The sequence below is a fragment of the Bombus fervidus genome, chromosome 17 (assembly GCF_041682495.2).
Source record: "Bombus fervidus isolate BK054 chromosome 17, iyBomFerv1, whole genome shotgun sequence".
Taxonomy (NCBI): domain Eukaryota; kingdom Metazoa; phylum Arthropoda; class Insecta; order Hymenoptera; family Apidae; genus Bombus; species Bombus fervidus.
In genome coordinates this window covers 684903-700848 of record NC_091533.1, presented here as the reverse complement: position 1 = coordinate 700848, position 15946 = coordinate 684903, and the positions used below count along the sequence as shown (strand labels likewise).

The 15946-nt window shown below is 27.1% G+C and overlaps 2 protein-coding genes across 3 annotated transcripts; one reads left to right on the top strand and one right to left on the bottom strand.

Annotated features, from left to right (window-relative positions):
* The first annotated feature begins 2440 nt into the window (after window positions 1-2440).
* Window positions 2441-8061, top strand: Rint1 (RAD50 interactor 1). 2 transcript variants are annotated; one of them, XR_011802179.1, is made up of 14 exons: window positions 2441-2855; window positions 2976-3214; window positions 3280-3453; window positions 3516-3650; window positions 3746-4007; window positions 4099-4324; window positions 4476-4641; window positions 4922-5087; window positions 5161-5381; window positions 5886-6051; window positions 6130-6263; window positions 6568-6745; window positions 7435-7716; window positions 7784-8061. XR_011802179.1 is itself a non-coding variant. In XM_072020501.1 (13 exons), exons 1-13 carry the CDS (start codon window positions 2727-2729, stop codon window positions 7438-7440), a joined length of 2202 nt encoding a protein of 733 aa, XP_071876602.1. In that variant the 5' UTR covers window positions 2441-2726; the 3' UTR covers window positions 7441-8061. The 2 variants fall into 2 exon arrangements, 1 of the variants encoding a protein (XP_071876602.1); XM_072020501.1 differs by having other exon boundaries at window positions 7435-8061.
* On the bottom strand, window positions 6857-15908 carry Wdr81 (WD repeat domain 81). Its single transcript, XM_072020498.1, has 23 exons — window positions 15790-15908; window positions 15446-15683; window positions 14940-15096; window positions 14581-14836; window positions 14335-14497; window positions 13833-14246; window positions 13549-13749; window positions 13314-13459; window positions 13046-13233; window positions 12388-12968; window positions 11749-12170; window positions 11270-11563; window positions 10784-10944; window positions 10034-10708; window positions 9778-9953; window positions 9415-9695; window positions 9165-9294; window positions 8916-9087; window positions 8397-8806; window positions 7668-7961; window positions 7446-7595; window positions 7271-7377; window positions 6857-7171 (listed from the first exon to the last, which is right to left on the bottom strand). Exons 2-23 carry the CDS (start codon window positions 15659-15661, stop codon window positions 6940-6942), a joined length of 5826 nt encoding a protein of 1941 aa, XP_071876599.1. The 5' UTR covers window positions 15662-15683; window positions 15790-15908; the 3' UTR covers window positions 6857-6939.
* Between the last annotated feature and the right edge of the window lie 38 nt (window positions 15909-15946).

Here is a 15946-nt window from a genome sequence, read left to right as displayed (position 1 = left end):
TAAAAACAAATATACCTATCTACTTACTACATATATGAAATAATCCAATGGCAGAATATGTAGATATAAAATTCCAAAACAAATTGTGCGCGATAATGAATTAATGATAATGAAAAGTAACAAAAAGTTGTCTACGATTTGTAATACTTTTCTACATCGTCATAATTGTGCAAGACTATATCTAGATACATAGCTACGTAGGGTAAGTGCTGCTAATATCGCGTAGTCCGTAATATCGTTTATCCGTAATATGTTGAAAAAAAGACGTTAGAAATCAGCAACGGAAGTTATAGTCAAACATGTACAAAGTATTTTATGTATACTACACATAGATGTACAGTTTCTCGTACTTATATTCATGTGCCCTTTAAAACAAAAAAAGTAACTTTTTTAAAATTAGATTAAACGATTTGAATTATTCGACAAGTTGGATGGATTAGTTTTTTTAATTAGATTAATTTCCTTGTAATGAAAATTTAAGAAATACATTTTGCAGATTTTTCAGGTATGTTACGTACTGAAAATCCCATCGAAATCGATTAACGCTGCTATTGGCTGCAAGCGGTTAAAAATAATGAAAATTGCAGTTTTTCACGACATTGGACCTATACCTTACAACTGTAATAAATCTAAAGATTCTTACGTCTTTCGATGCTTGTCGCTTATTTTCGCAACAAGCGATATCGGTGAAATTTTCAACATGTAGTATACCCGTAACTGACATAAATCTGCAAAACCATATTTTTTTAAATTTTGATTACAGGCTCAGATAAAAAGGCTGCGAAAAGGAATCTTTGTAACTATAATTTTCTTCGCGATTCCGATCAATTGCAATTTTTTCAAAAATGTTTTACACGTCATTTGGTAAATTACTTCATCTAACTTCTAAAAAGGATTAGCCTCTAATTTAAAAAGAATTAGTATTCTGTTTTAAAGAGTAGATGAATAGGATAAGTGTGAGTAGGTGCCTATACTTACACTAGGTGCCTAATGTTTCTTTCGTTTCAGACAAATTTGATATAAAAATGCCTCTTACCCTTTGAGAACGACTTAAAATTTACTAGGTGATACTAGATGCACTTATGATATACAATCTATTATCATAAAAACTTAACACTAAAAGATTTTTTTATACAAAATCTTGATATTGTCATGAAATACGATGATTTTTCAATTAGGTTAATCAATCGATATTTTCTACAAATGATTTCTATCAGATCGGACATCGAATGGCAATTATTTATTGATCATAAATAATGAAAGACAAATAATGGAAGAATTAACTATACGCGATTCAAATGGTGACTAATTGATTATATTAAATATTTCTGTATCTGATTTAAATTAAAATTAATTTCCGTCCAGACGATATTTGCGACATTTTATTTTATAAAATATTTTTATGCGCACTATATATTCTACTATTTATTATATTTTTATCGAAGTTCCTTTTTATTCTTTCTTAATTAGAAAAAAAGATATAGGTAAAGTAGTAATTAGTGACTACGTGTGGCACATGATTTAGTAATTATACACTAAGGTGATCGTAACTTCTAAGAATCACTTTGTATTGAATTGTATGTGAAATGTAGGCATTTATCATAAAATAGTAAATACTTTGCATATTGATGTTTTATTGAAGCGAAAATAGTTATTGACTAAATACAAAAAGCGAAACTTCCATTCTAGTTCATACTGTAGTCTTTCACGTATTTTAATAATATAATTTGTACATAAATCTTTTTATTCTTCTAAGTTTCGCATCAAAGTCGGAGTAATATTTTTTTTTAAACAGGTATAAAACCTTTATCATAGTATATTTAGGTACGTACTTACCTTATTTTTCTCTTAAACTCGAGTATTTGAATTTGAAGTACATTTCATGTTTTATAAAATGGATTTAATTGATAATTATATATAAATTTGACTATGTTGTATAAAATAAAAACATTTCCATGAGATAAAAAAAGTGAAATAATTGGTTCCCTAATAAAACTATTCATTTCCCAATGGAAGATAAATGGAAGAAAATGATATAACAATTCTTTTAAAAATTCATGATACGAAGAGAAATTATTAAAGAACCAAAAGCAATAATCGATTACAATTATATCAGAAGTAAATTAAACATATCATAATATTTGCAAAATTATGAAATAGTCACAAAATATTTAATATATTTATTAAATTAAGCAATCTTGAACAATCTGGAAGAAAAAGCTTTAACTTCTACCAAGTTCTATATATATGCATACATATGTATGTATAATAACACGTGCATCATACATTACATAAAGACAAATTTTTATTGCAATACAATATTTTTGACAATTCAATAATAGATTTTATTTTATGTAAATAAAATGTTATAACCTATAAATATGTATATACATATATATATACAAATGATGTTTTACAAATTTAGAAATAATAACATCAAATATTTAAAACATAGCAAACTAAAATGCTTGCACTTATTAAATAATATTTTTGAATAGCCTCAATTGTCAAATGAAAGCATGACATTAATTATGAATTAAAATAACAATTGGCTTGAAGTAAATGAAAATAATAAAACTGTGAAAAATTGCTATGAATTGTTCTAAATCATAATCGGTATAGTAGCGTATTTAAGTACACATACATGTGTCACAAAATTAAGTATCATAACCTTAAACTGTCAAACTTTTAATGTACATATTGTAGAATATTTACAGTGTAACATTATGGTTGATACAAAGGAAACAATTATACAAAAATTTAATATGGAATTAGGAAATGATCTGGAAGGGCTTAATAAAATATACGAATTTCATCAATCCCTTAATGCACAGAAAAATGAAATTGAAAAGTCGGTATGTTTTTAAAAATATATTATTATTTTAGGACTTTGCCAAAGATAATATATACTTTTACATATCTTCGCAAACATAGTGCAAAAGATGTTTTTAGTTATTGGTCTTTTAAATTTTTAGTTATCAATGGCATCGACTGAAGCTCCGTCAAAAGTAAAGGCAGTTATAGAAAGTGTTGAAAAAATTAGTATTGAATTTCAACAATTGGAAAAAAATTCTGCAGATTTCAGAAGTAACATACAAGAAACAATGCAAGAAAATGATAAAAGTTTTGAAATGCAAAAAATTATTGACGTTATAAGTTATTTGGATAAATCTTTATCATATCTAAATTTCATAAAATATGTTGAAAATATTAGGTAAACTATTATTCAACTATTTATATTTTACAATTATTTAAAACTTTAAAAGATTATGATTTTAGTGACGAAATACAAGTATCTCTAACAAACGGTGATGACGAATCAACTATTTCATTATATGCGGACCTTACAAATATTAGTTGTCAACTACGATCATCAAATTGTCATTATCTCCAAAATTATGTCAAAGAAACTCTTCACTTTTGGCATAACCTTATAAAGGATAAATTGTCCAAGTATGCAATATGTATATATGTATTTACGTATGTGATTAATTATACATAATAATAATTTTCAGAGAATATAATGATTTACTAAAAACATTAAAATGGCCTTTTTGTGGCAGTAATGCAAATACATTACATACTCCTATGCCAGAAACATTAATAAAATTTAAGATGCTTACAGAATATTTATTGCACTTGCAGTTACCGTATCCTTAGAAAGTATAAATTTTATTTTCAATATTTTATTAAGTTTATCTATGTTGTTGGAATAGATATATTTCATCTTTGACTAAATGTATAGAGAAGAATCTGCAAAGTCTGTGGTAACATCAGTTTTATTAACTGATTTTACTCCTGTGAGTTTACCAATTTCATTGTTAGTACGGCCACTTAGACAAAGATTTATATATCATTTCACAGGTTCTAAGTTAACAAATCGGCAAGATAAACCTGAATGGTTCTTTACTCAAATATTAACTTGGATTAAAGATCATGTTCAGTGGGTCCAGAAAAATGTACAACCTGCTGCAAATTCAATAGGTCTTAATTATATAGATATGAAGGTAATATACAATTGAATATACGTTATTTTTATTGTTATTTACACATTGAAACGTAGAATAAAATTTTGTATATATTATTCTATCATGATAGGTCGAGTTCATGCGAGCTTTAATACAATTAGCAGTTGAAAAACTCCATTCTGAATTATCGATAGTACAGTACGATGATGCCTTATTTGCTCATTTGGTTGATGAAGCTTTAGGTTTTGAACGGGAATTGAGAGAGACATTATTTTATCCTTCAACACAACCAGCTACTGTTTTTGTACTTACACAAGCTCATATTTTTGTAAAGTGGATTAACATGGAAAAAAAATGTAATGTTATAAAATGTTTTTTTATTTAAGGAATCATTTATTTAATGTATTATATTAATATTATATTTAATGTATTATAATTTCATATGAAATGTTAAATTAACTTTTTATTAAAATGGTTTTAAACATTTTATTCATATTATATTATCAGATGCAACCGAAAAAATGGATGCCATTTTGAGTTCAAATACAGCTTGGGATAAATTATCAAGCTCTGATACTGATGATATGAAAGTAACTGAATGTGCAGATGCTTTTCTAACACTTCTCACCACAATTTCTGATAGGTATAAGCATTTACCTCAACCAGGGCACAGGTAAATGGATAATATATACGATCATTTATACAATAAAATTATATTGTGCAATTATATATATACATATATAAGTACATACTTGAAAAGTATCTTGAATATCTTGAAAAATGTTTCAGACAAAAGCTATTGAGATAAAATTTTTGAACATGTACCTGAATTTTTTATTTTTACTTTTTATATTAGAAATCTATAAAAACATTTATACAATTCATAAGTAATTAAAATAATCGAGTTAATAATTAATAACTAATTACTTAATTGTATGAAATACAAACAACAGGTTACAGTTTCTTGAACTACAATTAGAATTAATTGATGACTGGAGAGTAAGATTGCTTCAATTATTACATGAAAATTATGAAGATCCTTTAACATCTCTTATGCCATGTATTCTTAATACATTACATTATGTAGCAACTGTTTTAGAAGAGTGGGGTGTAACAGTAGTAAGTATTTTATATATAAAATACATGTTTCAAAGAGATATTTCTGACATATTATCTAATTTCTTATTTCTAGCATTTTTTGCAATTATACTTCTTCAAGCAACAGTTTGAAACAGTTGAAACTGCTACGTCGAAAGGAAATGATATTACTACAAACGTAGGAGAAGTTGAAGGTTCTGTATTTGATGAAGCTGTTGCTCTCTTAAGAAGATTAGAAAAAAAATTAATAAATGAAATTAGTGATTCTGTATCTTTAGATGTAAAAGCAAAAAGCAGACCATACAGAACAGACAAGTACGGATGTTCAATACCAAATTTATTTATATATTATTATATATGTAAAAATAGCAGTTTAATATTTATGTATGAAGTAAAAAAATGTTCATTGTAGAGAAGTTTAGGGTTTTAATAATCACATATTTTTTTTTTATATTGACACTAAATCTTTTACTCTGTATTTTTTAAATTTAGATTTGGTAAGAAAATTGATTTTTAATTATTATGTCTTTTACATTATAATGTTAAATGTTAATAATGATTAACAATAATGGAACATTAAATATGAAAGTAAGAATAATGTGATTAAGACAAGTAGCACATTTTTCTAAATTATAATTTTAAATAAGAACTATTTATTATAGTAACAGATAAAGTTCTTTCTAACATTATTCTGTATCATGTTAATTTATATACAAACGTACATAAATATTAAGTATTTCATTATGTATAATTACATATACAAAGTTACATATAGAGTTTCTAGGAATATAAAATTAATTTGGATTATATTTTCTACAGATGGTTTGCAATGCAGTCTACTAAAGAAATTATTTCTTTGTCCGTGACACCAAGTGGCTATTCCATGTTTCAAGAATTAGCAACACAACTTAATCTGTTGCACAACACACTTGCTTTGCCACTATTTCAACAAGCTTGGAAAACTTTAGCTTCACAATTCGATCAAGTTAGATATAAATTATAAAATTATTTTAAAAACTAACGTTATATTAAGTAATTATACAAATAGATTTTTTTATTACAGTTTATTTTAGAAGAAGTTGTTTTAGTAAATCATTTTAACATGGGTGGAGCTGAACAATTACAATATGACATTTTCAGAAATTTGTTTCCATTATTTGGCCTATATATTAGTGAACCAGAATCATATTTTCCTTTGTAAGTAACAGATAATTATGATATTATCTATAGAGTGGAGAGGGGTGTGTGTGTATGTGTGTGAGAGAGAGAGAGAGAGAGAGAGAACATGAAATATCTGAATATGCAAATTTCTTTTGAAAACATTTTAATTCTTTAATAATTAAATCTGACAAATTACAAATTTATTGCGCTATACTGTTTATTTTATTTTATTAGCATAAGAAATTTGTATATTTTGTTTCAAACATATTTTCTTTCCTTACACTATGTAGTATACATATATGTTTAATATTCTATATATCTAATTGTCCAAATATTTCAGGATTAAAGAAGCATGCATTTTATTAAATATCATGTTAGGTTCAGCGATGTTACTGGTTGAAGCTCTGAACAATGAGGACGAACTTGCTGGAAACGAGATACTAGCAGACCTTGGTATCTATAAAATGTCCCCTGAACTTGCTTTAAAAGTAATTGGAACAAGGACAGACATAACCTATGTATAAAATTTTTTCGTTATGCTATGTCATAAAAAATGAAATTACTTAATTTTGTATATAGTATACTACATCCTTTTTAAAAATGATGAATAGACATTAATGCTTTAACTGAATTTGTAAAATTGTATATTTAAATTATTAAATTTATGTATATATATTAATTTATATTTAAAGATCATATGTATATATAGCATTTAACAAATTAATGTTATTCCACCATTATCTGCACCTAATAGCAATAATCTATTAAGAGGGAGAACCGCCATTGTCGTAAGGAGACCTTTGAAAGTATCAGACTTTAATTTTGATGATGAAAATGAAGCTGTTGTTTCTATGGATGTGTAAACTCCTATCCGATTTGCAGTTGTTCCTATAACTAATTCTTGTTCATACGTAGTCATGCAATGAACTGGTTCTGTAGAGCCCCTAAAAATTAAAAATATGAAATTTATTTTTTTATTCAGATATATTTAAGTTCAAAACGACAACTTTGATAATGTAATAAAAGATAACATCTTATTTTACTTCATATGAAATTTTAGTTTCCCATCTAGTGCACTCCATACGGCAATAGTTTCATCTAGTGAAGAACTAATTAATGTAGTTTCATTAATTGCCTCTAATTGTAATATCTGAAAGAAGAGCAATTAAGTATTTCTATATTAAATATTTTTATGATCATGTTTTAGAAATAACACACTTCACATTCATGGCCTTTCCAAGATGCAATAATAAGTCCAGTACGAATATCTAAAATTGTTAAAAAACCTGATGCTTGACCCAATGCTACCCAATAACCACTAGGTGCTACTGCAATGCATCGAATCAAACCTGTTGGATTTACAGATACCTGAAGAAAAAGGAAATAATAATTATTTTATTAAATAGCTTATAATGGCATACTTAATATGATAATACTTACTTTCATTTCATTTACATACTGAAATGTTCTACAATCAATAACTCTCAGAGTAATATCAGTTGTACCCACAAGTAAAGTTGTACATGGGGGAGGACTTGCAGCTAGTGTATTTACAGGGACTGGACGTGAGCTTTCTGGACATCCGAGAAGGGAACCCATAAAAGGATCCCAGCAATGAATTGTGCCATCACAGGTAACTACATATCGTAAAGATTCTAGGAATGTAAGGGCAAGGATCGACTTTTTATGTCCAGTATAAGTATACTGACAAGATGTGACAGTGTTTCCATCCCCCTATTAATAAAATATGCTACTTAAGTGTAAACTCTTTTTATATATAAAATATATGTCTCTATATCTAATAATATAAGATTTTTATATTGAAAAGCACTAATATTCTGTTATTATAAAATTTTATACATTAATTGATATAACCTTATTATTTTAATTTCCTTTGTTTTTAATAATTTTCTTTTTCTTTTTTAAATTTCTTTTATTATGAAAGATTTCTCTGTCTGTTTGTCTTTCTCTTGGCATTATTCCGAAGTCATAGTACAAGTAAAAAGAAAATGATTTCTAATGTAAAAGTAGGTTGAAAATATAGAAAAGGCTTTATTCTATGTTTTTAACTTACTTTCACGTAAGAAGTCACCTCCATTTCAGATGTATCACGATTTTAGAATTATGTTGCATACGTTTAGGATTGGTATAACATATGTATAATTTTACCTGACTTCTTAAACTCCATAATTTCACAGTTTTATCTCTTCCTCCACTCATAAAACTATTCTCATTATCTAACACATATAGGCATCTAATACTATTAGTATGACCGCTAAAAGTTTGGAGTTTTATTTGTTTTATATTAAATGCTGTATCTTTTTCTGATCTTCCAATTTCATGTTCCCAATATGCTAACCAATTTCCTCGTAACTGTCTTCCATTTGATAAAGAACAATTTGCTTCACGATTAGATATTATGTTTTCTGAAGTAACATAATCCCCGACGTCATTCGTTTGCACAGCAAACCTATTTCCCACAACTGATATATTTTCAAAATTAACTGCATCTTTATTTTTAATTTCCGTATTTCCCGTTACATTATAATTGCTGTATGATGTATTATACTTGTTATCATCTTTAAAAGAATTGAAAGATACATTAAGTTAAAGATCTTAAGTAAAAAAATCTATAAAAACTGTAAAAAGAGGGAAGTAAAAATAAATGGAATATAATATAGAATATACCAGTGTTAAAAGTCGTTTTTGTTTCTTGCTCATATTTATGACATAAATTGCGTATATGTTCATGATTTTTAAGTATTTGTTCCATTACTTCACTATCAATACATTTATAAAAGAGCATATATGTTTTATGAGCAAATTCTGTTGTAAATACAGCTTTTAGTTCTTCAAGTGCCTAAATATATGTTGGATATCTAATAAACTGCAGTAACTATTAAATACAAAAATTTATTAAATAATATCTTCAATTACCTTATTCTTTTGAGAATCAGAGGCATCTATATTTTCTACAACTGGGGGAGAATAAGAATCAGCAACATCTTGATTAAAATTTGTTTGAGGTCCCAGAATATCTCTATTATCTTCATTTAAAATCTTTACACTATGAAAATATATATATCCATATATTATACTTTTATTATAGTAAAACATATGATTCTCTCATATGTTTATGTATTTGTTATGTTTAAAATAATATTAAAGTATGTAACGTAATACGTACCTTATAAAGTGCTCACTTATTGTTTTTTGGTGAATTTCATCCTTAACATTTTCTGTAACATCTTGATTAAATGATTTATCAAATGCTAAAAAAAAACGTTGAATAGGTACAGCTAAATGATTTCTTGTAATGACACTACCCAATCGTAAACTAAACATAAATAAAGTTTCTAAACATTTTTCTGTCATTATCGAACGTGCGATTATACCATTGGGGAAAGTAAATCTTGTAGATGATAATATACGAACTGTAGGATACAGTATTGCTTTCACGATTGGTTCCTAAAATGGAAAATGGGAAATTGGATATATTGTCAAATATGCACTGTACAGTGTTAAAAAACTTGTACAGTATTTATCATACATGAAGTATATCCATCAGTACTGCATCACTAAGATATGGCGTAATATGGTTTAAAAGGGTTAAACATGAAATAAGTCCCCCTTCTAAATTTTGTGTCAATTTTCTTTTACACAATGCTAGAAGTTCTACCATGTGTGCAAAATATTGCAATACTATAATTTGTTCTCCATATAAACCTATATAAATATTTAAATTAGCTTCATTTTTAGAACTTTAAGTTAGTGATTACATATATAAATTATACAAATAAAATAACCTGCAATAGCTGCAAGACATTCCAAAACTTTGTTAGCATTATGATCACCAAGTAAAACTTTCTTATTCCAGGGAATACCTTCAATAGACAAGGAAGTATCATCGGTTATTGTTAAGTTCTCTTTCCCAGTGTAACATAATGTAAGCATTCTCAATAAATTTCGTGATAAATATCGGGCAGTAAGCACAGGACCAAGTCGATGAGACAACCAGATAATAGATTCAGCACTCATTTCAGAGGTTGTGCACTCATTTGATGTAGATTTTTGATAAGTGTGATCCAATTGGATATTTTCATGTTCTGCAGTGCTAGATTTATTATCATCCATTTTTAATATTGCAGAATTTTGTTCTTCAACTCCTATAATACATGTTTCCTCAGAAGTATTAGTAGGGTGGCCAAATCCACCATAAGTAAATTCATCATTAGAAGTCTTACTTCCAACATGACAACCAATATTACTAAACTCTGTCAGAGATTTACTGGAACAATGGGATATTTTTGGTATAGGAATTGTTGGCGATTTAACAGATTTCAGTGGTGAAATTTTGCTTCCCTCTTCATTTAAATCATCATTTAGATTCAAACTCAAATCAACATTTAGATCAATATCATATGTTGCACCAGAATTTAGAGATATCCAAGAACTTTCTTCTGTTTCCATTGTAAATACTTCTATATTAAGAAAAGTACATAAAAATTTTCACAATTTTTTAAATATATGAATGTTTATTATATTTGATCACTTACCCTCAACGTCATTGTCAGCTGAATTTATATCACGTGCATAGTCACTAGTTATAGGTACAGGTGATAAAGTAATATTATGTTCTGAATCTGCAGAAAAATCCTCATCTAAAGGAGATAAAATTCCTTCTCCATCATTACATATCCCACTTAAATCACAACTTCTGTAAGAGGAAATAAACTCATCAGAAACTATTCATATTAATGGATATATGTATATATATACATTAGTATAGTACGTTTAATAGGGAGTCAATTAGTACACTGCTGTTAATATTAATATTAAGAATAACTTACACCGGGATGCTTCAAGTATACAAATTCTGTAATACTGGACAGTGAAAGTCTCAAGTCTTTAACTATATATGCATGTTGTGTATATATTGATTTAAATTAATTTCCTTTTAAAATTATGTAATTTTTGTTAGAACTATTTTACTGTAATATAATTGTTATATATTTAAAAACGTTATATGTGATTTTTCTTACTTGAGATTGCCAGTTTTATGAATATATGTTGAAGATCCTTGCACATAATCTCTATAGCCTCCAACTGCTTCCACAAGAGGTGCAATAAAATTTTCCAGAAATCGTCGTAGACCCAATCTTACCATAAGCTTAAGCAAGAAATTTCTATGATATAAACGCGTAGTTTTCAATTTTGCTATTAATCCTGAAGGGAGAATATCAGCATGAGCAAAATTATCTATAAAGGAACCATTTTCATATAATTTCATAATGGATAAAAGAAATGTTTGTGCAGTATCTCGAGGACCCAATGCTCTGGAAAAATACCAATTATACAATACATTAAAAAAATAGTAAATTAGAAAAAGATTAAAATATTATAAATATCAAATATATCAAAGAAAGCTATTTAACTTTATTATACAGTATAATATTTTATAATGAATATTTGAACATTCATAAAAATGAACGAAAGATCTTATAATTTATAAATAACTTACTTAGCAATAGGATCAAATAAATGCCATGCAGCCAAAACAGCACTATATGGTTCTTCCATTACTTGCTGTATATGAGGCATTATTAGTTCTAAATATGCTTCCCTTGCAACTCCAGTATGGAACAATACATGTTCTAATTCTCTTGCAATTGCTTTAACTTTACATTCACTGATCTTACAAAGGAATTTTGTTTTCGTCTTACATATAAAATCTATATCTTCTTCAGACTTCATTATAAAATTTAATTCACGAACTAAATTATTATATTCTTGTAACATTTCTACAATATTAAACAGATATTTATAATACTTGGAAAATGGAAACAAACTTCCAGAAAGTATTGGTTGTAAAAATTGATGTGCAGATGGTGGAGGTAGACCCATGTGTGTAATAGTTGGGTAACGAAAAGGCATATCAGTTACCTGAAAAATCACATAATATTATATAATTTTATTATACAATATAACTATATTTAATCTAATCAAAATATTACAAATTTATAATGTTATATATATATATATATTAATAATCTATTAATCAACATATAATAGATTAATATAATATAGAAAGAGATGAATACATAATATAAAGTAACATCATTAAATATTTATTATAATAATTGCTTAGAGAAATACTTACTTCTATGTTATCAATATCATAACTATTTGGTATAATATCAACTTGAAGCAATAAGGCAACAGCATTTCTTACACATTTAGGTAGGCTATCAGCCGACATTTTCAAGATGTTTAAGCATGTAGCAAGTCTTTTTGCAAATGATACTTTTTCAACATTCCATGTTGCTCGAAATTTATTAGACAAAAATATTTCCAAAATTAAACAACCGAGAATTTGTTGTTCCTTAATACGTCCACTAGCCACAATTTGTTTGTAATTTGTGGATGACTCATGTAACTCAAATTGCGGTTTATAAACTTGAGAGCTTACTTTATTCATAAATGCATGCATAGTTTCCACATGCAAAATAGCTGTAACAGGGTTATAATCTTTTGGAAGAATTATTGTCTGACTTGTAGATTTATCTTGTTTAGCATTGTCTTCAGTAGTGAGTAAAGAACCTCGAGAACGACTTAACAATCGACTTAAGACCAAAGGAGACGATCTCGATGTATTTATAATTGATGTTGGTAATTCTTCTTCTTCAAGTCCAGAACTATGACCTTCATCATCACTAGTTCTATTCCCAGATTGATCACTTTCTATAATAAATTACTGTATTAGTTTTAGAAAGAAACAAAATTATATCAATAAATTGAAACTCTCATATTAGACATACTATACTTATTAACTGAGAAAGATGAGCGTAGTCGGGGTGGGATCTTACACCAATAAGGTGAAGGAATGATTTTCTGAGGATGTGGTTGTGTAAAAAGTTGAACAATTCCAGAGTTAGTTAAAGTAGTATGATTGTCAACAAGTTGCAAACAGACGTTTTTAGATTTTACTGCTGCTGAACCGGATAATCTATAATGTAAAAAAATAAATAATAATAACATTAATATATGTTATCAATCAATGTTAGAATAAGCAAGCAAAATATTTACTTATAACCAAAAGTTAGATCTATCCAGTGATGTAATCTTTCAGAAACATGAAAACTTTCTAAAGCTTCTCTATGTCTTTCAATAAAATCTTCTGGAGATGTTGCCCAACTAGGAATTTCTAAATCTGGCAAATCTTCATGAATGGACTGTAATTTTTAAATAATTATATACATATTATACCTAGTTACATATATTATGTAAACTATATTATGTAATTTTATTAGTTTTATCTTGCCTTAAAAACTCTAGGATCAGTAAAAAATTGCGGTATACATTCATCTGGACTCCAATCATGTAACCTTTGTATCGAGGCAGGATATTCACCTGGCACCCATTGTGATCGTACATATTTACAAAGGACAGATTTATTATAGCGACGAGAAAGATAAACGTAGTACGTGATTTCTGATAATACATCGGATACATGATGCCCCACCTGCAAATATTACGGAAATTATAATTAATTAAATAATTATTATATCAAGTAATTTAATTGGCAAATATTGTTCATATACATACTTCAGTCGATTGTGAATCAAATGTTAAATCTAATTGTCTGTCACCTTTGTTCAATCGAAATTTAGATTTTGTCAAATCTCTCCAATTACCACCACATCTTGATGTAAAATCTGTGACCCAAGGCATTACATGATGACAACTTGGATCACCGTATCTTCTACCAGCCAAATTATTCAGTGCAGTTAAATAATCGTAATTACTAATACAATTATACACCCACATTTCACACAATTTTTCAATATTTGCATTTATTCCAAATTTAAAATTTTCTTGCACTATAGAATTTGATGAAATTGGATCTAAATTCTTTCTACTGCCATTAAAATTTTTTACTTTAATTTCCTGACTAGTAGAAACTTTGAAATGTTCATTTTCAGGTTTTATATATATATTGTCATTTACTTTTGGTAACACCTAACAATAAAATCTGGGAAAGTAGTTATAATTTCAATAGAAAATTAAATTAATAGAAGATATTTATAAAAATCTTGTGAATATTAACCTGAATAGTAAAATTATCCATAAGTAATATATCACTAAGGGTAATTTCACCTAATACTAAACCCCGATCATGTAAGTCTCTAGATAATTGTAATAGCTGATATATTAAAAACAATGGTTTTCCATGACTCATACTTAAAGCAGCAGGACTGTACATTACACACCTTTAAAAGCAATAAATAATTAACAGATAATCAATTACAAAATTAATAAGAAAACACAGTTGGAATATATAATATGTACTTACTCACGGAGAGAATATTCTGCAGTTTGTTCATGTAATGTTAAGAAGGCAGATGTAGTTTCAATAGCAAACAATATTGGAAGAAGATTGCAATGTATTTCGTTTGGTGTACCAGGCAACACAGATACCACTGATCCATTTTGTATTTGTACCAAAGTACAACCATACATTTTTTGCAATACTTCTTGCATAATCCATATATCACTTACATTAGCAGTTATATTGTATTGTTCTTTATGTTCTATGCAATTCCATGGACCTGTACGTACCAATAAAAATGGACATATATATGTACATATAAAAACAAAAAAATAAATTTATTTTTCCAACATATAATTAGAGTAATTAATTGTATTACATACTGTAATACTTTTTATAACATTCTTTCCACAAATTTCGATAATTAGTTTCTGCAACATAGTGCATTAATTGTGAATATGTTAGATCTGAATGAGTATTTCCATTTATATTCCTTCCTCTTGGGAGTGGAACAGCATATTTATGCTGTTTTTCATAGATCTAGGAATTAAGATAATTATCACATATATCTCTAATAATGTTATGGACTTTAATAATACAGATTACAGAAAATACTTTTAATTATAGCTAATAATACCATAATTGAATTTAGCATATATCAAAGTTGAATGAGAGTGTGAATGTGAAATCTATGTAAATCAATCTCATCTTGTGCCTGACACGAAAAAATTAATAAAAAAAATATATATATATATATCATAATTGCCATAGTATTGAATTTATAACTCACAAAAGACAAAAAAAGCTGTATAAATATTCCATCATAGCTGAAAAAATATTTAAAACAAATTAAATAAGTTAGTGCCTTTATCTATATAAATTAACATACTCTAACATATATTCTTATCCAGTCTGGACCCAGATCTTCAAGTGTAGGATAAGCTGCAATTTCATCTTCACTTAATCGTTCATGATTAATAAAAGAGATTGGACCTGTGTTAACTAAACTGGTTAGCCAATTTTTATGAATAGTTAAACAAATTCTACCATCTATTACTTTTATATATTTTGTGGGTACAAGCAACTCTTTTGTCATTACATCCATTTTTTATCCTTATGGTTTATATCTATAAAGATAAATTTTTTCAATTTATATATTTTTTTTATGTTTAAATTTCTAAGTTTAAATAAAAAGTAATGTAATGTAACACTGTTTAATTGTTAAATTCATACTGTATCTGCACTATAATAAGGTGAAAAGTTAGTTCACTAAACATCTACTACGTATGTTTATTATTTTTGCCGTTTAACGCCAAACACATTTGATTTGTGTCAAATGAACAGCTGACACTAGACGCCATATTTAGATGCAATTTTGTAATACGTAATG